Source organism: Monodelphis domestica, chromosome 7, assembly GCF_027887165.1.
Source record: "Monodelphis domestica isolate mMonDom1 chromosome 7, mMonDom1.pri, whole genome shotgun sequence".
NCBI lineage: Eukaryota > Metazoa > Chordata > Mammalia > Didelphimorphia > Didelphidae > Monodelphis > Monodelphis domestica.
The window spans coordinates 258431215-258458036 of record NC_077233.1 but is presented as its reverse complement, the minus strand read 5'-3'; the positions used below and the strand labels follow the sequence as shown (position 1 = coordinate 258458036).

At 36.6% G+C, this 26822-nt stretch overlaps 1 protein-coding gene across 3 annotated transcripts in view; it reads right to left on the bottom strand.

The window, feature by feature from the left end:
• Positions 1-26822, bottom strand: part of PTPN3 (protein tyrosine phosphatase non-receptor type 3) — a 300638-nt gene that overhangs the window by 91203 nt on the left and 182613 nt on the right. For all 3 annotated transcript variants that reach the window (XM_007498053.3, XM_007498054.3, XM_007498052.3), the window contains exons 9-12: positions 24191-24278; positions 6219-6307; positions 3888-3951; positions 2284-2456 (exon numbers count right to left, since the gene is read on the bottom strand). In XM_007498053.3, coding sequence (XP_007498115.1) covers positions 2284-2456; positions 3888-3951; positions 6219-6307; positions 24191-24278 — 414 coding nt within the window. The remainder of the gene's footprint in view (positions 1-2283; positions 2457-3887; positions 3952-6218; positions 6308-24190; positions 24279-26822) is intronic.

Below are 26822 nucleotides of genomic sequence, written 5' to 3'. Positions count from 1 at the left end.
GTGTTCTTGAATTTTGGCTTTTGGGAAGCATACCTTTTGGATTGAGTCTAGCAGGAGTGTTCCTTGGCCTCTGTCTTGTTAGTTTTGATTTTCAGTCCCCTAGGAGCATTTAGTTTGTAATTGGTAAGGAAGGGGTATTCAGCGGTCTGAACTTTTGCTGCTTCTAGGCCGCCATCTTGACCCCACCTCAATCTAAAGGCTCTTATTAGCCACTGCTTCCTAGTTTTACCCTTAGGGTGCATGTAAAACAAGTTGAATCTCTCTTCTATGTACCTCCCCACAAGTGCCACATCTTCTCTTCTCCAACCTAAATATTCCTAGTTCCTTTAAATAATCAGATCCTGATCTTCAATATCTCACCATCTGTACTGCTCTCTTTTGTTTTTCAGTAATTTCAATCTGATATGACTCTTTGTCAACCCATCAGGGATTTTCTTGGCATAGATACTGGAGTAGTTTGTCATTTCCTTCTCCAGTTCATTTTACATATGGGTAAACTGAGGCAGAAAAGGTGCCATTGATTGAACCTCAGTCCCAAAACTAGTATATGAGGCCAGATGACCCCAGGCTATACCATCAATGTCTAGACAGTCAATAATTTTCTCATTGTTAACATGGCGTCTATGAGTGAACAAAATACTAAAATTATGTACAACATAATACTACAAATTAACAAAGTACAGCAGAATGATCACATCCTTAGTTCTGGATACACATCTCTTTTAATGTATCTTGGGAAAGATTTAGCTTTATGCAAGTAATGTCAGATTATTTACTGATAATGAGAGAGCTTAAAGTCTACTAAAACACCAATACCTTTTTTCTCTCTGTTAGGATGTTATTACAGACCTGATTCTTTAATCCAGTACTCATAAAGCTACTTCTTTGTAGCTTAGATAGGACACATTTTAGCTACCCAAGTGATTACTACTGCCCTACTTGAGGTCTCCCTGGATGAGGAAATGGCAAACCACTCCAGTACCTTTGCCAAGATCCTGTCTTATGGACAGTATTGGTGTACTATGGTCCACGGGGTCACAAAAAATCCCGCATGACTGAATGGTTGAACAACAACACTTGAGGTCTATTTCCAAACTGACAACTCTCCAAATTGCCTGGAAATGAATGGTAGAATCTGTCTTTGCCAAGTACAAGTGAGCCCAGCCTGCCTGAATCTGAGCTGGTCTTTGCAAATTAACAGAAAAACAGAATTGTATAACAGAAAAAATACTGATCACTCCAAGTTAGGAAACCTATTTTGTGATATAGTAAAATAAGCCTAGCTTTGGATTTTGAGGACCAGGTATCAAACATGACTGCTGTAACTAAACTACTGGTGTAACTAAGAATAAATCCTTTATTCTCTTTGGAACCCAACAGCAAAATAAAATGGGAGTGGACTGGATGGTCTCTGAGGATCCATCATGATGGATATGATGCTATGATGCTACAGCTATATTTACCTGTATTATAGTTCTTTTTCTAAAAATTATCTGTTTGTTACATTAAAATTCTCAATTATCTCCCTCTATCTCTCCCCTCCTCACACTAGAGAAAGCATCATTTGATGAAATGATGCATGTCTTGCTTGTTTCTATTCATCAATTCTTTTGCTAGATGTGGTCATTTATAAAGTCATATATCAAATAATATTTCTATTGTTGTATATAATGTTCTCTAGGTTCTACTCATTTCATTTTTGATAATTTCATATAGGTATTTCCACACATTCGATCTTATTAAATTTATCTTATTGGTCTAGCACCTCCGGAACTTTTTGAATCCTGGCTTGCCAATTTAGTAGTGATTCCTTCTAATTTTGTTTCTTCACAAAATTGGGTGGAAGCCCTTGTCTCCCTCTAAGAGGCTATTCTCAGGACAATGAGATCCCAATAATACAGATTTCTCCAGTAAAAAAAAAAAAGTCAATTTTACATATGCATTCATAGTACTCTAAAAGAGGATATTTCAACATTAATATAGCATTTCCAGGAGTGTAAGGCATCTTTCCATGAATTCTCTTGGTTGCTAATGACCACCTTGTGAGGGTAGGTATAACTGATCACTTCCCTGACAAGATGAAAATCTTGGCAAACTGTGAAGTGGGCATGTCAGGGAAGTGGGTACAGCTGGAGTGTTCCCAAACTACAGTGTTCCTCACTGAAAACTCAAAGCAGGCCCTTACAACAGAGATTTTCACTCATCCAGTGATGGAAATTACATATTTCAAACACAGCCCACTTTTTATTACTTACTTTAAAAAATTCAATAAAGTATACTCACTTTTTAGGATTTTTAGAACCTAACGTCCAGTATTGGGCCAGGATATTTCTTTCACGAGGTATTGTTTTCTTTGCTTGAAAAAATGTATGGTGGTCCACACAGGATTTCCATAAATTTTTACAAGATCTGTAACTTAGCATATTGAAGGCAATGATGTGCTCTCTGGCTTCATTCTGAAGAGGGGAAACAATCTTGATTTAGTTTGTGCAAAAAAAGGAATTACATGGTAAAACATTTCAATTTTTTTTAAACCCTTTGTACCCAGGACTTCCCAACTGCAGGCCATGCTCTATCTACTGAGCCACCTAGATGGTCTTTTTTAAAATTTGTATTTATATTCTCAACACTTATGTGTTCCTTGGCACAACTTTGGCATTCTGGATGAGATCTGTAAGTGTAAATTCTACTGCCTTCTATGTAAGCAATCTAATTCCAGATTGCTAAATTTTAAGATGACTATGCAGGGGGAAAAACTTTTCTTAAGGCTAATAGATTCTGGGGCAACCAGTTAGCCTAGTAAAAAAAGAGCCAGGCCTGGAGTTGGGAAGACCTGATTTTAAATCTGGCCTCAGAAACTTCTAGCTGTGTGACTTTGGGCAAGTCACTTAATGCCAATTGCCTAGCCCTTACCACTCTTCTACCTTAGAAGGGATACCTAAGACAGAAGGAAAGAAAAATGGATAGACCCTTGAGTTAGTGGATTCCCTAAAAGAGAACGAGAAATAATCTGGGTTATAAGGGTTCCATGTGCATTGCAAGTGGATATAAAATAAAGGAAATGAATGGTATGTATGAATAAAAGAAATACATATTTATATGTAGAGAATCCTCATACATGTTTTCTATGCATATGAATATTAGACCTTTTATTATTGAAAGGAAAAGAGCAATAACATCATCTTTCCTTTATTTTGCTCATGTCATAATCTGTGCTGTGGCTTATTAATCTAAGTAGGATGATTTAGTAAAGGGTAGTAAAATTGAAAATAATTATATGTAATGTAGAAGAGGGTTTCTAATTGGGAGCAAAAGAAAGGTGGGCATATGATAATAGGAAGAATGAAGAAGACTGGACAAGAGGACAGGATTGAGGGTTGTTAACCCAGTTAGTCAACAGGTCAGTCCACAGACCCATGATGTGCCAGATACTGTGCTAAGTGCTGGAGATACAAAAAACAAAGTCTCTGCTCTCAAGGAGATCAATAAAAATGAGACATATATGAAATACTTTGGGGGTAGTTTCAGGGGGAAGATGCTATTAAATATGACTGGAAAAAGTTTCCTGCAGAAGATGGGATTTTTCATTTAAATTGAAACTTGACGGAAGTCAGGGAAGATCAGAGGCAGAGAGGAGGAAAGGAGGAAGGTATGGTGGTATCCACAAACCCACTGATATTCCCAGTATGATAGGTCAAAGCTATAGGGAAGCTCTGAGATCATTCAGACCAGGCCTTTCATCTTAAAGTCAAAAGGAGCAGTGACTTAGATCTTTAGTTTGAGGAAAAATCATCTCATCTAGGTGGCCTCTAACCTAAACTGAATAACTAATGCTGAAACAACGTCTAAAGACACACAATAAGCAAAATAAATACGGTTTTACTTACATGCTTTTGGTGTTGCTGTATAAAAAACTTTTTTCTTTTGAAGGAAATTTTTAGAATGTTCACCCTATAAAGAATAAATAGTATCACATATCAGTGTAAGAAAGATACAAATCTCATGACATAAGCATCCTGTAAAATAAGAAACTCTCTGCTTCCTAGAGATTTTAATTGAACAATACTAGGGGCAGAAACACCTTAGCAAACAATATCAAAAGGCTGAAGAGACAGTAGAGCCAGCCCACTAAATTTTAATGGAAAATAAACTTCAAATTACCAGTAGTGAGCAACAGATAAAATGCTCTTCTCTCCGTGAAATCCCTATCTTGATAATTCATATTTCTTGATGGATGGAAGGTTTAGAGAACACTTTAGTCACAGAGGTGAGGACAGGCATTATTCTCCCTATTTTTAAAATGAGGAAACTGACTCCTTTCTTTCTTTCTTCCTCCATCCTTTTTTCCATTATTCTTTCCTTCCTTCCTTCTTTTCTCCCTTATCTTCTTGAGAACTAGAAAGTTTAGAGAACAGTTTAGTTACAGAAGTGAATATAGGTAACAATTATCTCCATTTTTCAAATGAGGAAATTTCCTTCCTTCCTTCCTTCCTTCCTTCCTCTTAGAATCAATACTGTATATTGGTTCCAAGGCATAAGAGTGGTAAGGGCTACACAACTGAGATTAAGAGACTTGCCAAGGGTCACACAGCTAGGAAGTGTCCGAGGCCAGATTTGAACTCAGGACCTCCCACCTCCAGGGGTGGCTCTTTGTCCCACTGAGGCATCTAGCTGTTCTGTTTGCTTTTTCCAATAAACCATGGCTCGGTAGTGCAGAAAATAGAGCTAGACTAGGATAGTGGCAGACAAAAATGACAAGACCTAACAAGTGATCTTTGGGTGAGAGCAAGTAACAAGATCAGGATGATGCCAAGTTTGAAAACCCAGGTGAGATGAAGGTTGGTGATGCCCTCAACAGGAATAGAGAAGGTTGTAGGAGGATCTAGATTAAAGGAGGTGCTGAGTTCCATTTTGAAAGTGCTGCCTTGAGAATACTGAAAGGACCTCCAGGTGGTATCCAGAAGGAAATGGACAACGTGGGGCTGGAGTTTAGCAGGTTCCTTTTGGACAGCTCCATCTGGATGCCCCTTAGGCATCTCTAACTCAAGCTGTCAAAAACATTATCTTTCCTACACAATCTGTCCTTCTTTCGGACTTCACTATTTCTCGGGATGCCATTACTAAACTTCCTGGCACTGGGGCTTGTTTGATATCCTCTTTGATCTCTTTCAATCCACCTCCAGACAATTTGTTGACAAATCTCAATTTCACATCCATGTTTCTTCCTTTCTCTCCACTTACCTCTGATTGCCTGACAAAAGATCTACTCGAGAAGAAAATGGCAAATCACTTTATTATCCTTGCTGAGAAAACCCCAGGGATAGCTTTGGTCCAGGGGGTCACAAAAAGCTGGACAGGACTGAATGACTGAACAACAACTCCCTTAGACTATAACCATTCCTAACTGGCCTCCTGAGTTTTAGTCTCTTTTCCTTACCCCATTCTACATAGGCCAAAATAATCTAAAGCTGATAATATTATTCCCTTGCTAAAGGATCTTCAATAGTCTCTTGGTCTCTAGGATAAAATATAAACCCCTTAGTTTGGCATTCAAACTGCTCACAATCTGTCTGTAGCCTACCCTCCAGGCTTATTTATCCTCATTCCCCTTCATACCCTCTTTGTTTGAGACAAGCTTTTTTTTATCTATTTGCTATTCTTCAAACTCTGGTCTTCATGCCTTTTCCTGGAGAGTCTCCCCTAGAAGTAAAATGCATTTTCTTTTCACTTCTGTCTATCTGAATTCCCAGTTTCCTTCAATGCTCAGTTCATGTGTCACCTCCTACAGGAATACTTTCCTGAGTCCCACCAGCTGTCTCAAGTGCTTTTTCTCTCCTCAAATAATCATCTATTATCTTATTGGCGCAAGTGTTGTTCCCCTTCAATAAAAAGGAAGCCCCTTGGAAACAGAGATGCTCTTTGTTTGGTTTTTGTAATGCAGGTACCTAGTATTCAATGGCTTGTGAAAACTAAATGCTTAATAGAGGCTGTTGGATCAGACTGGAAAATCCTTAAGGCTATGTTATGCCAAAATCAAATATAAGTAGTCAATGAAAACTTCTGGTTATTTACAAATAGTTTGGTGTGGTAAAGAGGCTGAAACTTACAGTGAAATATTTCTTTACTCTTTTACGAAGTACAATTTTAATTAAGAGAAGCAATTCAGCACATCCTTTTAAGCATAAGGCAGAAAGTAATTAGAAGTGAATTCATCTTACCAAGGATAGAAACTTGTGCAAATATGTTTGCGGTAGACGGCAATGCCACCCTCAGCAACTCCAATCATCAGATCTAAATTATGCAGATCCTACAAAAGGAATATATCATATTAACAAAAAGCTGTTCTAGTCAAGCTTAGGAAAACCTTTAATTTCAAACACTGTGTGTTTAAATAGTGACCTATACATTAATATTGGAGAAAAAGTCATTACTGAAAATCAGTAAGGCTCAAAAGAAAAAATCAAAACAGTTTGACACTGTGACTGTTTTAAATTCTACTGATACATTCCAAAACGGAGAGTAATCAAAGACTCCACTATTTCTGAAAGTTCTCAGATAGAAAACAAATATGTTCCAGAGGATTTAGACAATAATTTAAACATCTTACAGGTAGGGGCTCTTCTTATATCATCTTTGCCCTTCCTATAACTACTACACTGCCTTGCTTAAAAAATATTTTCTGATGGCCATGTAAATATAACCTAGATCAAAATGCTGCTGTCTTGGAGAGTGGGGCAGATATTTTGGAACTCAAAATCTTGGAAAATGAATATAAAGGGTTTTTTTTTACATTTAACTTGTATAAAAAACTGGAAATTAAGTGGATGTTCATCAATTGAGGATGGATAAACAAGCTGTGGCATATGACTGTGACAGAATACTATGGCATCATAAAAAATGGCAAGGGGGTTAATTTTGGGAAAACAAAGAAAGACCTACATGAAATGGTGAAGCGTGAAATGAGCAGAATCAATAGAGCATTACATACAGCAACAGAAATACTGTTTACAGAATGAATTGAATATGTCTGCTTCTAGAGGAAGAACTGATAACTAGAAATAAGTAAGACATAATTTTACATATGAATAAATCTGTGTCAGATGATGTTTTCTCTAATGGGAAAGGGGAGGAAGTTAACTGGGTATTTAATGTAACAAATAAATTAAAATTTAAAAAACTTGAGGCAAAAATAAAATATTATACAAAAAAATGCCTGCTGAACCTTTTAGTTCAATTCTGTTATTTGACATCTGAGGGAACTCAATCTCAAAGAGGTAAACAATATATTCAACAATAACATCGAATATTCAACAAAGAGGCAAATAGCAGAGACCAAATTGTAATCCCAATCTCCTGGTCATAAATTCAGGGCTCTTTTCACCCTATCAAATTGCAATGATGGTATTATTTTCAGCATAGTAATAGCAGTTATAGTATTATTTCCATTAATATTAATATTTTTAACTTCTAATACTTAATGTTAAAAATCATACAATTACATATTCAATTAAACTTTCATAGCAAATTAAATTACATTCCATTAAAAAAAATTTATTAAGCACCTGTGTGCAAAGCATTGTGCCAAGCTATAAAGATAAGGGGGAAAAAAATCTCTGCCATTAAAGTTTGTTTTGAAAATATTACAGAGATTCAACATGTAGACAGTTAAATACAAAGCACACAGAAAGTTTAAAAAATACTAATAAAATTAAGATGTTGGGCATATAATCAATTTAGTTGATTGTGTTTTAAAGGAAGTTACAGATTACAAGAAGCTAAGTCAAGAAAAGAGTGCAACTGGCATAGAAAACCACCAAGATAGCCACAGGGGCATAGTTTGTTTTGTTAGGATTGAGAAGACAAAAATAGGAGAGCTGGAAGAGAAGGTAAAAACAAGCCAAGAGAGATGCCAAGACGGAGCTGCATGTAGACTGTCGTGGAGTCACGTCACCACCTTGTGGTCTTTTAGGATATTGCTTTGTTGTTCAGTCCAGACTGGTTCTTCATGACCCCATGAACCATGGGCACGCCAGTAAAGGACCTTCTTCTATCCTTCACTATTCCTCAAAGTCTATCCAACCTCGTGTTTGTTGCTTCCATGACATCATCTATCCATTTCATCCTTTGCCCACTTGCCCTTTTTGGCTTCCAATCCTTCTAATGAATCTTACCTTCTCGTTAAAGTATTTGAGCCTCATTATTTGATCTTCCAATGAAAAGTCAATTAATTTCTTTAAGTATTGATTGATTTGATCTCCTTGAATCTATTTAAACGAAAGACCTGTGGGGTTTGAAGGCTATGGGAATAATTATACCCAAGGACCCTCTTTTGCATTTTTGCAAAACTAAATTGGACTAAATTGGGAAAATATATAGGAAAAAACACAATGGTTCTTGTTCCCAGAAAACTGGGGCAAGAATATACAAGTAGAGAGAATCAATACATAAAGAATAAATACAAGGTGGTTAAATCTAAGGTGGTTAGGATGGCACTAGAAGTTGACGGCTTTTTATAGGAGGTAGTGTTGGGGCTGCATCTTGAAGGAAGGGGGATTTTTGGAGGCAGAAGTAAGGGAAGAATCTATTTCAGGCATGGGGTGAGGGAAAAGGGATGGCTGGTATAAGGGTACACAGATGGAAGATGACACGCTGTGTGTGAGAAACGGAGAGAAATATAGGAGAGGGAGTGATGTCCAACAAGGCTGGAAAGACAAGCTGAGGCCATGTTGAAAAGGATTTTAAAAGCCAAACAGAAGGATTTCTATTTTATCCTAGAGACAACAAGGAGCCACCACAGTTTACTGGGAAGAGGAATAACATCATAAGAACTATACTTGTGGAAAATCACTTCGGTACCTTGACGAGGATGGGTTAGGATACCAAAAAGCAAACCAAACCCAAAAAACTCCTTAGAAAGCCATTGCAATAGTCCCAGTGAGATGATGAGAACCTGAGCTAAGGTGATTGTGGCCACATAAAGGGAATGGAGAAGGGAGCTGAGAAACAGCAATATTTGGCAACTGATTAGACATGTGGGATGAGGAAGAGTGAGGACTTGAGGGTAAGGAAAGGGCAAGGTTACGGTTGGGAATCTGGAAAAAATGGCAGTGCCTTCAATAAAAATTGGCAAGTCCAGAAGGGGGAAGGTCTCAGGGCAAAGATACAGGTTGTTCTTTAGACGTGCTGAATTTGATACTACTAGGACATCTGCTGATGTGGGACTGGGGATCAGGAGATCAGATGTATTGATCTGGAAGCCTTCTACATAACTGAAACCAATGGAAACCAATGAGATGAGCAGCTGAGAGAGTATGGAGAAAAAAGATAAGAGTCTTGGGCTACACTCATGGTTAGTGGGTGTGAGCTATGGATGATGATTCAGCAAAGTTTCCAAATTTCAAACTATTAAAATGACCATGTGAAGGACTATTCCCAATCACTAACAATAAGAGAAAGGTAAATTAAAGCACTTGAAGTTTTACCACACCATAATAAACATGAATCAAATTAAAGAATTTGGAGGAATGTGAGAAAAGTTATATAAACTGAATCAAGCTAAACTAATCATAATAAAGACAACAATACATATAATATAAACAAGAAGCGTAATAAATTGGAATTGAATATTGTATAATTATAATACAGGCCTTGGCCCTAGAAAGTAGTTGAGAAAATCCATCTCCCCCTTCAGTATAAAAGTCAGAGATTATGGATGTAGAATACTGCATATATACGGCAACTAGCTGGATGTTGAGCATGGAGTGTTCAGTTAGAAGACTTGAGTTTAAATCACACTTATCTATGTGACTTAGGGCAAGTCAGTTAATCTCTCTCAATCTGCTTCTACATATGTAAAATGGGATAATAATAGCATCTACCTTTCAGGGTTGCTGAAAGGATCAAATAAGATAGCATGTGTAAAGTGGTGTGTAAATGCCAATTATGATAACAAATATGTAACATAACTGTTATAATATTATTTAGATAACATTTATAAACTATATTAATAATACATAATAATTATTATCAGACAGAATCAATGACTTGGCTGGTTTTCTGAATTGTTCATTTTTTCTTTTCCTTTTAAAATCTGTATCATTTTCAAAAACGAATACTACGGAAATAGGTTTTGAGTGATAATACATGTATAACCCAGATCAGATAACTACAAAATTCATGTGGAAATTTGTTATTAAAACAAAGATTAACAAATCAAAGCAAATCTGTATCGATGGAGGCGCACAAGCAGGGAAGAAGTAGGTAGGAATGTAAATTAAATGAATGTGATGTAAAAATAAAAGGTTTTCATTTTTTTAAAAGGGTATAAAACACTCTTAAAAGAAGGAACTGAGTATCAGGTATATAAAAATGTGAATTTTATTTGGTAGGCATCTCTTCAATATTTACTTGAAAAATTTCCAATTACCCCCTTTTGATTCATTCAGCATCCTGGAGATACATTTTAAAAGGAAGTCATTGCAGAGAGTTCACTGGAAATTAATTGTACTTATCAAGCATTCCACAGGGGGTTCTATGTTATGATTCCTCAATGACAAAGTAGTCAGTTGGTAATGCCCATTCTTAAAAGTTTCAGACACAGCTAGATAGCATAATAGTTAAAGCACTGGCCTTAGAGTCAAGAAAACCCAAGTTCAAATCCCGAGTCAAGACACTCACTGACTGAACCAACCCAGGGCCAAGTCACCTAACTTCTTATGTTATATTGCTCTTTTTCCTCATCTGTAAAAAGTGGATAATAATATCAGCTCCCCCAGAGTCTGTTGTGATGATCAAATAAGATAAATGTATGAAGTGCTTTGCCAACTTTTAAGTGCCAAATGCCTGTTTGCCTAAAAGACGATTTTACAGGAAATTCACACAAGGCAAGGGCTCACATGGAGGTCAGAGAAGGGACACAGACACTCCAAATGTCTCTCTGGAGAACTCTGGTATCGATTGTGGACCATGGGAGGCGCTGGCACAGGATCACCCAGCATGGCGTAACCACATCAAAGAAGGCGCCGTGCCCCAGGAGGAAAGCAGAATTGCAGTAGCCCAAAAGAAATGTGAGACGCACACATTTAGAAACTTCTTGATCCCAAATGTTCATGCAGTCTATTTGTGCCTGACCTGTGGTAGTGCCTTCTGAGCTCATACTAGTCTGGTCAGCCACAGTCAGAGGGACACACTGTACATTGACCCCAACAGAGTGATGCCATTTTATTTAAAATATATTTCATTCATTCATTCATTTATAGTAATAGCTAATATGTAATATGTTACGTAGCACTTGGTTGATCCTCTAACTACAAGGGACAACAACCAACCAAATGATATCTAAAATATCACATACTACCTATTATTATTTTTACATATTTATATAAGTATCTACATATATTCTTATGTATAATATTAATCTATTGTCATTTATATATAATATATAACTTGCATATTATGTAATGTTTTAGTCTATATTATACACTTATTATATATTATATATTTATATTATTTATTGTATATATAGTGTATAATATTATATATTATTTTATATCATATATAGTATATATCATATGCAAATAATATTTATATAAGAATATTAGCTATCATTTTTTTAAGTAATCTGGGGGCAGCTAGGTGGCTCAGTAGATTAAAGCAGGAGCTCCTGGGCTCAAATCTGGTCTCAGATACTTCCTAGTTATGTCAAATCGCTTAATCTCTAGCCCTTAGTGCTCTTCTGTCTTGGAACCAATACCCAGTATTGATTCTAAGAGAGAAGATAAGGATTCTCAAAAAATAATAAAATAATCTTTTCTGTTAGATGGCATAGAATGCAAGGGGTCTTGACTAATTTCTTGAGGAAATGTTTCAGAAGATTAAAATCTCTTTTCTAAGGAAAATATCTGACACACCTGCTGCTCACACTGGACTGGATTTTGTCTGAACAAATCGACAAAGCCAAGTTATTAAACTTTCACAAGGAAGGACACTGGCTTCCTTGAGTCTAGTATCTCACCAGAATGGATCACATGCAAGATCTTTATTATCTGGGAAGATGTGAGTTCAGTTATAGATCGTAAGGGCTCAACACTTGCCAAAGATTTGCCCAACTTAGCCTATTTGTACGTATTTTTTTTTTTGCATGTTATCTCCCTCACTAGAGTGTGAACTTCTTGAGATCAGGGGCTGTATTTTACCTTTCTTTGCAGCCCTAGTTATTGGTCGACTGTTTCAGTCCTGTCTGATTGATTTTCATGACCTCATTTGGGATTTTCTTGGCAAGAATACTGGAGTGTTTTGCCGTTTACTCCTTTAATGGGTCCTTTGGTCAGGCAGCAATTGTGACTTGTCCAAAATCAAAGAACTGGGAAGTATCTGAGGCTGGATTTAAACTCAGGTCTTCCTGACTCCAAGCTCAGTGCTCTTAACTACTGAGCCAAAGCTATTCCTCAAGTTTGATCCCAGGAAAAAGTTGATCTCTGAAGATTAATGCATGCTTTCTTTGGTCAGACGAGTCCACTCTTTTCTAGTTCATTCTCTGTCCGCCCCAAAACTTAGGATCGGATTTGGTGTTGAGCTAATTACTACTGTCCAAGTTTCTGGTAGTTTTTTCTTCCCATGTGCCTCTTAGACAGGTCTTTGTTCTGTTTGTAGCCTTCACTATTCTCTCCTACACTATTTTTAATTATGTAAGTTGTCTCAAAACGTTATGGAAGCAGACTGGCTATAAATAAATTAAATTACTATAATCAATTCTGGGGTTCTAGCTATAAAGAAATTACATAAAGGACACTAATGTTTGGTGTTGTTTTTCCCTCCAAAGAAACAGCAGCTTTTATGTCTCCTCTAGACAGTTGCCTTTGTGTAGCTGTATTCCTCACACAGTAACATTTTTATATCTTTGGTACCCAGAAAACTTTTAAAATGGGCAGAATGTGAAGAAAGTTATAATTTTCAAATGCAGCCTCATCAGAAAAAAAAATTATTATTATTTTTTTGTTCTGTCAGCTCTTTAGTTTTTAGGTATTTCTGGTTTGCTTTTGATTATGTTCATTCTGTTTATTTGCCAATCAAATTTCTGGCAACCACATCTATCTATAGAACAACTTTGAATGGGGGGGGGGGGGAGAAGAAGAGTTATGGCTGGTGAAGGAAAGCATTATGTGGATTTTGTTCATCCTTGTTTCCACATCCACAGGGGTACGAAGTTAGTAGAACAAAAGCTCCTTGAGGACAAGAAATTTAATCCTTGTATCTCCAACAATTAGCACAAGGGTTTGAAGTAGGTGGGAAAGAAGCTCAACAATAGATCTAGCCAGCATTTATTCAGGTTAAATGCTTTACAATGATTATTTCATTTGGGAACAAACCTAGTGCTGCTATTCCTATTTTACAAATGAGGAAACTGAGATAGAAAGCAATTAAGCAACTAGGTGGTCACACAGTATCTGAGGTCAAATTTGAACTTAGGTCTTCCTGACTCCAGGCTCAGTGTCTTATCTACTTCACCACCTTGATGCTGGAAAGTAGGCTGATTAGAAACAGGAAAGTTGTTCCAGCCAAAAAGGGAAGGCTGGCGGAACTCTTTATTTGGTGTAACTAGTTTATTTAATCTGGATGGACTGGTCGAACTGAGGAGAGACTGAATAGATCAATGAGGTTATAAAAATAGCAGAAATTCCCAAGTCTTTGTCTAAGCAACAACTTCCATGGCCCTCTCTGGGATCTTTCTAACCTAGAACCACAAAATACTAGGTGTGAGTCTCCTGTAAAAAATAGACTTGAATACAGGACTACAATCCCCATGAGCCTTTGCTCCACTTCCCCAGAATGCCTTGTAATCTCACCTGGGCCGAGATCGAGAAGATAGTTAAGCAAAGGCTTTTGAAGGGCTCGGCCTTTTTTTTGGACTTCCGTTTTGGGAGCAGAGGCGTCTCTTCCATGATGTGAGGTTATTTTGTCTAGGCCTTTGGCCTAGGCACATGTTTCTTACTTGTATATTCTTAATCTTTAACCTTTAATAAACCTCTAAAAAATATAGTACTCCTTGCAGAGAGAAACTAATTTCTACCTGCCTCAGTCTCCCCATCTCCCCTAAATTTTAATCTTTACACTCCCCACTTTACAGAGGAGGAAAATCAGACCCAGAAAAGGCAAGTGATTTTCTCAAAGTCAAATAATTCATCAACAAAGGGTCTACTCATTCCAAGTTCAGACTTCAAAGACCCTGGTAAGCCTTCAATCTTCAGCCTGTATCCACGTCTTCTAAACATCTCAAATGCAACCCACTACTCAAATGTGGTATCTTTTCTGTCTCTTGGCCTCTCAGAAAAATCCAAACTACGTCTTCTCCTTCTGCTCAAGACCACTGACCTCCCACTCTTAAAGCCCTCTCCATCCATCATTAAAAGCTGAGCACAACCCCTCAGCCCAATCCATGTGGGCAGGAGGAATCCAGCTCAATCCAGTTCAACCAGCAAATAATTCAGACAATCATCTTGTAGGAACAACTCGTGGACAAGCCAGAAGAAAGCACTTGCCCTGCAATGGCTGGTAGCTGGGGGAAATGCCAAAGCTTTGAACTAATAATAGCACATAGCGCTATAAGACATGCAAAACAATCTCCCTAATATCATCTCATTTGACCGGGTGAAGAGGGGGTGGAGGGAGTGGTTGGTTATTATCTTCAACCTTTACAGATGAGGACAAGGAAGTTAAGAGTCAAGTGATTTGCCTAGGAATATACAGCTAGTAAAAGTAAAGGGTGCTATTCAAAGTCAGCTTTTTTCAAATTCCAAAATATCAGTCCTATTCACTAAAAGTCCACCAGAGGGCCCAATCCTCTATGTCGCTATAGAACGTGATCCAATCGTTTTCAGTAGACTCCCAGAGAATTACTTCTGGCTAGAACTGTCGGTATAAAGATATAAGACCCAAGGACTTTCTTTTGAAATGGCTCATCCGTTGTTTTAATGGATTTACAGAAAAAAAAAACCCAAAGTGGACAATATTGTATTTATTAGAAGCCAATCCCTTTTTTATCTTTATTTTATTTTAATAACAATTTTACACGTTTTCCAAATTTATGAGATTCCTGTTGTCTCCCTTCCTTTTTTCCCTCCTCCCTCCTAGAGTTGACAAGCCATCTAATTTGGATTGTACATGTAAGGCCAGTCCTTTTTTAAAAGACTATCAGGATTCCCTGAAGAACTCAAGTATAAAGAGTTCTGTTGATTGTTGGAGTCAATGAGTCTCCATCTGGAAGATCTAGAAACTGAAACAGGGATAGAGTTCAATTCTGAAATATGTCACTGGGTTGGAGAATTGGCTCAACTCTTAAACTAGAACCACATAGTTTTGGTAAAACATTTTGAAAATTCAACTTCCAGGGTAAGTTGACCTAAAAGTAAATTAAATATATTTTTTCTGTGAAAGCCAATTAATTATTACTAAAAGACCAAAAGGCACCACAACACCAAGCCTACATAAATCAGTGAACCTGGAAGAACCTGATGCCAACCTACATGTATACTATGGACAGACACTGGTGAAGTTCTGGCATGATCCTTGTCTCAAGATTCTTACTGGTAGTTACTTCTTCTAATCGATCAACTTACAAAAGGAAACCACTTCCAAGACCTTGAAATATCTGAGTACAGGAGTTACCACAAATAACATTGATGTATTTGACTCAAAATGGACTGATTTAGTGCTCCCCAAATGTCAATAGGCTGAAATGTATTTGTGGTCAGAATCAAAGGTCAAGTCCCTTCATCACTTCATTATTTTAGATGACTATTTGAGGGATGGTCAGGAAGGCACTTATAACCTGGTATCTGAAAGATAAAAGGGGTCTGCAATAGGTAAGGACTCTTATTCAGTATCCTAGCCACAATTAGGAGCTGTCTAGAGTACTGAATCTTTTAAGACGGTAGAACTGCTCTCTAGAAGCTAAGAGGAAATGGCATGATATTTGTAAAATGGATTTAACAGAGCAGGCACTATATATAAATGTTTATCTCTTTCCCTAAGAACTCTCTCTGCCTGCAAATATCTGTAAAACCTGCCCTTCTGCTTCAGCTACAACTATTTCAGCAAAACTGTAGTTCCATCCGTCTGAAAGCACCATAATACCTGCCCTGGGATTAACAAGAAAAAGATCTCTTAGCTGGTTATCTTTTTTTCCCCATTTTTTATTCCCTCCTCCCTAGAGTTTTTTTTCTTTTTAATTTACATTTTTTTAAAAAATCTCCTGCCCTTTTTACAGGGAGGAAATATTCCTCCCTGTGAAATATTATAGATAGATAGATAGATAGATAGATAGATAGATAGATAGATAGATAGATAGATGTCCAGGAATGTGTATCTGATTCTGCATTTTTCTTCTTTCATCTCTCAGTCAGGAGGGACTAGTCCAACACTATCTCTAAATTGTCATATGTACCCAAATTCACCAATTTCTTCTACGATCAAAATATTATCTCAAGGAAGCTACTCTCAGAGATGTAATCAGAATAAAACAATCTTATTAAACTACTTCACAAAAAAAAAAAAAGTAAACAGACCCTTAACCCATATAGAGGTATCTGCATTTTTTAATTAGAAAAAACTATTTAATTCTAATGAATCTCCATTTTGGTAGGTTTCATTTAGTTGTCAATTGAAAACAGAAAAACACAAAACCAGGCAAGGTTTCTAATCCCTGGAAACTGTATTGGAAGAAAAAAAATCCAAGATTTTTGTTCTCTTTGGGTAGCAGAAAAAATATTTTGCATACTAACTCCTTCCCCTCTAGTGCTTTTAAATGATTTTTCAATCTTTAAATTTTAGCCAGTGTTTTAATATTTTATGTCCTGGAATTATATAATTTGAGAGTTGGAAAGAGCTTTGTAGGTCATCTAGTCTAATCCTCTTTAATACATATTTAATTAATAGATACATACTTATGTAATATTTTTAAAGATATCTATATATGGGGGGGGGGGGCAACTTATGTTGCACAGTGGATAGAGCACCATGCCTTGAGTCAGGAAGACTCATCTTCCTAAGCTCAAATCCAACCTCAGGCATTTACTAGCTGTGTGACCCTTGGCAAGTCACTTCACCTTGTTTACCTTAGTTTTCTCATCTGTAAAATGAGCTGGAAGAAGTAAATAAACCACTTCATTATCTCTGCCAAGAAAATTCTAAATAGGGTCACAGAGTTGGACACAACTGAAAACCACTTACACATATTTATATACAATTTATATAGTTACACATACATAAATCAAATGTATGAATAAATCTATCTATCTATCTGTCTGTCTGTCTATCTATCTCTTCACACACAGATTTCCCTTCCACATTGTGAGAGTTAAGGATGTGGCGCCCCCGAGATTTGGAAAATCTGTGTATGATTTTTTGAATCTCCCTTTGTACCAGAGAAGTTCGAATTTTTCTTTCTCTTTTATAGGGTGTTTATAGAACTTTATTGTAAAATCTGGGCTAACTACTTGGTCACAGGCTACAGGTAGGTCAATGTTATCATTTCTTAGCTTTGTGTATAGTCTACTGGCTTTTGCATTCTTTTCACGAACTTTAACTTTTACTTATTTTAGCTCTAAAAAAGAAATTGTGTCTATGGTCTTAAAAGCTAAATATGTTGCTATTATACAATACTGTATATATATATATATATATATATATAATGTTGTGCATTTCTGAGTTTCTAAACTTTTTCTACATTTTATGCTGGCCTTTACAAGTTGTCTGTGACTTGCACAAACCTCCAGCACCCCTGCAAAAAAAAAAATTCTCATTTAATTTCTTATGCAAACCTGGGATATATCAAAACCATGATGGGGAAAGTTGAGATGTAGAAAGGACACGTGTGTGTGTGTGTGTGTGTGTGTGTGTGTGGTGCCCTCTTCCCCTCCAATATGATCTCCAGTGATTAGAAACCAGTGTTTCCTTAGGTAACAGAGTACGTTATTTCCAAACCTAATTTCAGGCTCCTTTATTCCCATTGCATATTATATCCAAGACCGTAAAATATGGAATGGGTTCTGCCAGGGGAGGAGGTATGTAACATTTCACTAACAAAGGAATTACCAAGCCGATCTGGTTTCCTTTGTGGCCATTCGCTTACTGTCACTGAGACTTCCTCCCCCCTTCACCTTCCTTGGGAAGGGGAGGGAGTCCTCCTTGCCCTCCTAAGAGGGATTCAAGACCTCCACTACTTCTGAGTAAAGACTGATACAGGGATTCATGTTGGGAACTGGCCAGAGCAGACACTTATGATTTTATTTAATTTATACACCTATATTCAATTCAACAAAAACCTTACTGACTCTTGTAAGAGGCACTAGAAGACACCAAAGCTCCCTCCGGATTTTAAAGCTCTTCATGACTGGATCTCTTGCCACCTCTAGTCTCTTTCAACCTTATTCACCTCTTTATACTCTCTGATCCAGTGAAGAAGTCTTGGCTCCTTGCACAAGAAACTCCATCTGTGCCTTCTCAGCAGCTCTTTCCATATGACTGACTAATCTCTCTCCTTGTCTCTGCCTCTTGCTTTCCTTGAAGTCTCCACTAAGATCCACGTTTGGGGGACAGCAAAGTGGATAGAGTACTATCTATCTGTCTGTCTATCTTGGGAAGCTCTCCATTCAGATCTTAACACACGAGCACCGAAAGTCACCATTGGGATTCTTTGTTTTGAGGCACATGCGATATCTGATTCACCAGTTCCCGCCATCCTCCACGAGATAGCCTGCCAAACGTTTAGTTTCATGAGCTGCGCAACACAGCGCGGCGAGGAACTGAGGAATTGGAGGAGTCACAGCAGCGGCAGCAGCATATGGAGGTTTTGCAGGAAATTAGTGGGGAAGAGCCCAAGGTGAAAAAGGTAATCAGTACAAGCAAGATTAAAGAAATGTTGAGGATTGGGGGAAAAATTAAAAGTTTATTGAAAAGACACACCCAGAAAAAGTTGCAGCATGTCCTGCGCGGGAGCTGTGTAACGACACTTGTTTCACACATCATCAAAACCTTCTGAAAGGGAGGAAGAAACAAACTTCCATGGAAAGGTTTTTGTTGAAACACTCCCTAAGAGAAATCAAGGAAAGTGTGGCAAAACAGCCAAAATTCAATGAAGAAAATGATAATAAAGTAAAAAAATAGCAATTAAGTGTAGCAATAAAGTTGCATATCATCTGTGTAAAGTCCATTTTGCATTTAATTACATGCGTCACATAGGTAGAGAAAGTTCTGTGAAGCAATAGTGCATGAAATGAAAACCTCCGCCAGCATCTTCATCTGATCTTGAAAGTAAATAACATTTCATGAGCAAGTTTATTTCTTTACACTCTTACTTACTATCTATAAATATATTTATTAAGTATATTTTTGTATTTAAAAGCATATAAAACAAAAACTGGTGTGGTTTTGGGGGGCCAGAATAGATGAACTGCATTTCCATTCATTTAAATGGGGAAAATCGATTTGACACATGAGCAAATTGAGTTACGAGCTTGGTCATGGAATGAATTAAACTCGTGTGTCAAGTATGTCAAGTACCACTGTAGTATCTAGCTATGGGACTCTGGGCAAAGTCATTTACTCCGACAAAGTCATTCTCTAACCCTGCCACGCTTCTCTCCGAATTGATACTAAGAAACAGGAGGCAAGGGTTTAAAAATAACTTTTAAACATCCTAGCTTCTACAGAAAACCTTTCCTTGATTGGGGGGGAAATGGGGGGGAGGGGGCTATGTTTAACTTTTATTTTATAAATGAGGAAATAGTAACCCAGAAGAAAAGAAATGAAATGATTTGCTCAGTTACATAATTAATAAGTGGCAAAGTCAAGACTTGAACATGAGTTTCCTGATCCTAAGTGTAGTTCTCTTTCCAATGTACAACAGAGATAAGACATCGTCCTTGACTTTGTGGGAAGGTAAGATGTTCCTAGATAACTACGATATATAATATTAATAAGAGAATAATGATGACGACAACAATAAGTAATATTTATGTAGGGTTTACTATGTGCCAGGCACTGAATTAAGGGCTTTCTATTGTTATTTTCATCTGATCCTCATAATTATCTTGGGAAGCAGGAGGATATATAATTATACTTATTTTATAGATAAGGAAACTGAGGCAAACAGAGATGAAGTGACTTGCCTTGGGTCACGCAACTAGTAAGTGTCTGAGGCTGGATTTGACTCCAAGCCTGGCACTCTGTGCCCTGGGCCATCGTTCCCAAGACAAAGTTCTAATTAAGGCTGGAGGAAGAAGGTCCTTCATGACCAGGAAATCAGGAAAGATTTCATGGAGGAGGTGGTGTTTGAATTGAGCCTTAAAGGACAGACTAGAATTTTTAAAAGGAGAAGAAAGAAAATGTCAGCTATTTGGAAGAACATTAGAAACGCCATAGAAAATAGTGAATACTCAGAGGACAAGGCAGTCAAATGTTAGCTGAGGCAAAGAGTGATCTGAATAGGATAACGAGTTAAAAGGAAAGTATAGTGTAAGGGTGAGCAGGACCTTGAACTGCACATCAAGCAAAGGGGACTAAAATTATTTTAGTGAGAAATTGGGAGGCCACTTAATTCAACAAGGAAGCATTTATTCATAAATGCCTTTTGCTGTTGTTCATTTGTTTCAGTTGTGACTAACTCTTCCTATTCCCGTTTGGGGTTCTCTTGACAAAGATCCTAAGGTGGTTTGCCATTTTCTCCTTCAGCTCATTTTAATAAAGATGAGGAAACTGAGGCAAGCAGGGTGAAGTGACATGCCCTGAGTCACACAGCTAGTAAATGTCTGAGGCTGGATTTGAAATCAAGAAAATGAGTCTTCCTGACTTTAGGCTCAAAACTCTATCTACTGTGCTACTGGGTCAAGGTTATGAAGAGCTTTAAATGTCAATTAGAAAATTTTATATTTAATCCTAGAAGTAATAGGGATCCATGGAATTTTAGTGAGTAGGATGAGAGAGAGAGAGAGAGAGAGAGAGAGAGAGAGAGAGAGAGAGAGAGAGAGAGAGAGAGAGAGAGAGAGAGAGAGAGAGAGAGAGAGAAAGAGATTGAGAGAGAGAAAGAGATTGAGAGAGAGCACTTAGAAGGTTTATATTTAATCCTAGAGGTAATAGGGAACCATGGAATTTTAGTGAGTAGGATGAGAGAGAGAGAGAGAGAGAGAGAGAGAGAGAGAGAGAGAGAGAGAGAGAGAGAGAGAGAGAGAGAGAGAGAGAGAGAGGGAGAGGGAGAGAGAAAGAGATTGAGAGAGAGCACTTAGAAGGTTTATATTTAATCCTAGAGGTAATAGGGAACCATGGAATTTTAGTGAGTAGGATGAGAGAGAGAGAGAGAGAGAGACAGACAGACAGACAGACAGACAGACAGAGAGACAGAGAGACAGAGAGAGAGAGAGAGAGAGAGAGAGAGAGAGAGAGGGAGAGAGAGAGAGAGAAAGAGATTGAGAGAGAGCACTTAGAAGGTTTATATTTAATCTTAGAGGTAATAGGGAACCATGGAATTTTAGTGAGTAGGATGAGAGAGAGAGAGAGAGAGAGAGAGAGAGAGAGAGAGAGAGAGACCACTTAGAAGGTTTATATTTAATCCTAGAGGTAATAGGGAACCATGGAATTTTAGTGAGTAGGATGAGAGAGAGAGAGAGAGACAGAGACAGAGACAGAGACAGAGACAGAGACAGAGACAGAGACAGAGAGCGACAGAGAGAGCGACAGAGACAGAGACAGAGACAGAGAGAGACAGAGAGAGAGAGAGACAGAGAGAGAGAGAGAGAGAGAGAGAGAGAGAGAGAGAGAGAGAGAGAGAGAGAGAGAGAGGGAGAGAGACCACTTAGAAGGTTTTAGCAAAAAGGTGAAGAGGCCATGAACGAGGGTGAAAGTGTTGTGAGTGGAGAGATGGGAAAGCGAGAAAAGATAAGATTTGGTGACTGAAGAGATACTTGGAGTGAAAATATGGAGTTGAAGACTGCCAATAGTAAGTAAGTTGCTATGACTGAATCTATAAATACAGAAGATAAGTCTGGCAGTAGTTCAAAATATAGATTAGAGGAGAAAAAAGAATGGAAGACAGACATATTTATATTCTTTTCAGTTTTTAACAAAGTTATCAGAATATTGGTAATGCGGAATAGAGAGAAGACACATGCAAGGTAGATAAAGGGAATAAATCTAAAAGAAACATCAGCACTTGAAGTAGATTTTTAAATTGCTCAAGATGGAGCACAAACTATAAATGTTAAATATTTTTAATTTGGCATATATGAAGACCAAATATACTACTGGCTATAATTCTTAGAAAATAATTTATCAGCCAGAACAGATAATTTCTAAAACATAAGGAGTCACCCCTAAGCCAAAAAGTTCCTGTTCTAGAAAAATTTGGTCTCTGAATTATACTCAGATTCCTACCAGAATACTCTGAAATAATCCTTTTCTTATATGATGTTAAACAATCATATCTGCTTAAAGGGCATATTTTTAAAAACTATGAAGACTTGTATGAACCAAAGCAGAATGAAGTGACCAGAACAAGGAAAACAATTTATAGAACAATAGTAATATTACAATAACAACTTCAAAAGACTTAAGAACTCTGATCAACACAATGAGCAACCACAATTTCAGAGAATTCAAAATAGAACGTGTTATCCATTTCCTGATGGAAAGGTAATGAACTCAAGAGTACAGATTTAAATGGGAGCTTTTCTTCATATATAGTTAATGCCAGTATTTGTTTTATTTGATTATAAATCTTTTAAAGAGAGATTTTTTTTTAACTTTCTCAACTAGTGGTAGAGTAAGGAAGAGAGGAGAGGGAGAGAATATAGATCCAAAAATAAAATCAAATTTAATTAAAAAATATAAGATTGAGAGTTAAGGAAATATTTATAAAATAAAGCACATTTGTAGAAATCAAAATTTTTAAAAATAGTCATATTTGCTGATATCACTGCAAAGAAGTTAAGAAGGTATTATACTTCTCTGTGAATTGAAAGGAATGGAACAATTTGGAAGTAAAAGATGTCAATGCATCTTTGCAAAAATACAAGAAACTGTTCTCTCTTTTTTTAAAAGTTGTTATCTACTCACTGGGCTTTAGCTCAAAAGTTGTTAAAAATTTAATCTCTAAATTACCTTCAAGGGAGAGCAAAAGAAAAAATGATTAAAATACATTTGGAACATCTAAGACCACTTGATACCAGGTCCTTTTCTAGAAAGAAGAGAAATAGAAACAGTAGTTTCCATAATCTATTGTTCCAAAAGCATGTACAATGGCTCATTGTTCATTGTGATACTTTTAGACATATCCGGGTACAATTTTCTTTTATTATCTGCTTCCTGATTGGAACCTATTATCTTGGACAACATGGGCATTTCATAGGCAGAAATCCAAAGAACCAAAACAAAGAAAGTTGTCAATTTCAAACAAAAATGTAACTTGGAACCCTGTTCTAATTTTGTGAATGTAAAGATATTTTGGAAGAGACGTATAACATAATTCCAAAAAGTGAAAAAGAACCTTGTTTGAGAATGGCTGTACAAATGAATATGCAAACACAAATATACTTTTGAAATTCTAAAAGTGCACCTGATATATTTTCCAACAATAAAATCAAATCACATTTAAGGAAATAAAATACACAAACACTTTTTCTTCAATAAGACCAGGCTAACAGTAGGGCATGATCCAAGGAATGAGATCAAAGTCAATTAATAACAAATGTTTATTTGCTGGCTGACACAATGACAGTTAGTGTGAAAATTTTGCTATCTGAATTTACTGACAGGGCCAGAAATTTTTAAAAATTTGGATCTGTTGAATCATAAAGCTGTCTGATAGAAAATTACAGATATGACTTTATAAAAAGTACTTATTTCTAGTCAAAAAAATCCTTCAAAAAGTAAGAACATGAATAATCAATAGAAAACAATTTCTGCATTAGCCTTCCAAAATAAAGGAGCACTATATTAGAGCTCATAATGATCTGCCCATCTGTTTTGGAGAAAGAAATAATTTTCATGAACCAAAGATATTTTCATATTTTAATAAATTCATGGTTTTATATATATGTGTGCATATATATATATATATATATATATATATATATATATATATATAAATGGTTTTAACATAGTAAAATGTTTTCCAACCAAAAAGTAACAAAAACAAACATACTCTACCACTGTGCAATTCCACTCCATAAAATTCTAGTGTTCGGGCAATGTTAATAAAGCAAGATTCTGCTTCAGATTGCTTGAGGCCACTAAAGAAAACAAAAATAAAAGAGAGACTTAATGAGAATGGAAAAGAATAATTCAATAAGTAAACAAAATAGAAATTGTGGAACTGATGAACTGAATTTTTTTCATAACAAAATCCACCAAATTTGATAACCATCTTTGCATAGCTTTTATATTACCCCAATTTCAGTGCCATTAATTCCAAAAGAAAGCAAAATTCTATTAAAATGAAATGACCAATTTCATCTACTTACTATGACCTCAATTTTCTCTTCCACTCCTGCAATTAAATGATCCAACTCATTTACTGGTCCATCAATATTCAATTATGGTTACCTCTTCTGTCTTTTTACTTATGTGAAGCTAACCAAACTAATTTTCTGTATTTATTCTTTGGACAGTTTATACCAATGTAAGAAACTCCCAAGGCACTGTTACACAGAACAGACTCCAAACTTCTGAGAAATATATGTATTTTGAAGTCTCCTTTTTTAATGATCTAGTTCTTGCTTTTAGCTCTCAGATTCTGAAGTGCATTTATGCCTGTCAACCAATTCAACCCTAACTCTTTGATCATGGTTTTAATTTGACCTGAATCTGAGCAAAGGCAAACAATGAAGAAAATACAGTCCTTCTTCCTTTTAAAACAGTGACAAGAGGGACAGCTGGGTAAGCCCAGTGGATTGAGAACCAGGCCTAGGTTCAAATCTGGCCTCAGACACTTCCCAGCTGTGTGACCCTGGGCAAGTCTCTTGAACCCCATTACCTAGCCCTGACCACTTCTTCTGCTTGGAAACAATACACAGTATTGAACTCCAAGATGGAAGGTAAGGGTTTAAAAAAATAATAATAAAATAAAATAAAATAGTGACAAAAAATAATGACAATAATAGATTTCTTACTTTTGAAAAGTATCAATAATAAAACCTGTTTGTGTATACATATGACTGACTTTCTATGGTATTCTGAGACTACTCCAACATCAGTGGATGCTTATGAATGCATTTGATTGCTATAAGAAAATCTGATGAGAAAAAAATAATTCATCAGCCCGTGCTTCTTCAAATATATATTTTAAAAAGACCACAGCCATCTGGTTCATTCCAAAAAAGTCCCACAGGTTATAAATTCTAAAAAGGGGAGCATACCCACATCTTTTCTCTCTGTCTCTGCCTCTCTCCCTTCTTCCTTCTCCTTTCTGTCTCTGTCTCCCTCTCCTCTTCCTTCTGTCTCTTTGCCTCTCTCCCCCCCCCCTTCTCTTCCTTCTCCCTCTCCTTCTCTCTGTCCCTCTGTTTGTCTTTCTCTGTCCCTCTGTCTGTCTGTCTCCCTCTGTCTGTCTGTCTGTCTCTCTCTGTAATTTCTTGCCATTATTCATATCACAATATATAAATACATTTATATATTTACAAATATATACTATATAATGTTTTGTATAATATCTTATTTATGAAATATATTACATTAAATATCTAAGATATAACATATTTACACACATTTTATATGCACATGTGTGTATGTGTGTATTGGGGGGGGGGGAGGCAGTTAGGTGGCATGATGGATAGAAAACACTGGGCTTAGAATGAAGAAGACTCATTTTCATGAGTTCAAATCCCACCTTAGACACTTACTAGCCGTGTGTTGCTAGGTAAGCCACTTAACCCTTGTTTCCTCATCTGTAAAATGAGTTGGAGAAGGAAATGGCAAACCATTCCAGCATCTTTGCCAAATTAACCACAAAAAAGAGGTCATGAAGAAACAGAAATGATTTAACCACAAATAGCTATATTTTTGTAAAGCCTTATATATGTTTGAAGCTCCTTGTACATTCATTTTTTTAGTATTTGAAAGAAAATTTTATCATTTTAAATAAATATATAAAGTACAGTATTCATATGTTGTTTTTATATCTTGGCTTTTCTGTCTGATCTATAATCTGTTTCTTAGTTCAGGGCTATAACTCCTAATTATATCATTGAAGCTTGGGGAAAATATGACCTGCTTTTCAATAATATTCTTTTTGACAAAATCATAATATCAAATTTATTCTGTCATCATTATTATTCCTAGAATCCACATCATTAGGGAAAATCTCAACAAGAAAGAAAAACTCAGATTTTAAGTCGCTGGAAACAAGAGGGATTTAAAAATGTCCATAAAGCTATTATTCTTCAGAAATGTAGGGGATTGAACACAGAAAATGATATAGTGGCATATGGTGCCCAAAAGCCCTGACCGGAAACAAAATGGTAACAGGAAAGATTTATGGATATAGTATCCGGGATATTATGAGTTTTAGGGGTGGGCCAGACAGGGCATATTTTGGTTGATCATGAGGGAAAATGGCACAAAGAATTGTTATTACTGTTTTTCTGTTCAGATTCTATTAAATATCTAGTGATACCGAGGAGCTGGTTCTGGGGTTCATTAAGAAAAAAGGAAGGCCCAAATGACACCTTTCCTTTCATAAGGACAAACAGCTAGATATAAAGTTATGTCGGTTGGACCAAGAGATGATCAAAGCTCCAAGGCATACTCTGGGGAACACAAGCTCTCAGAATATCCATAAT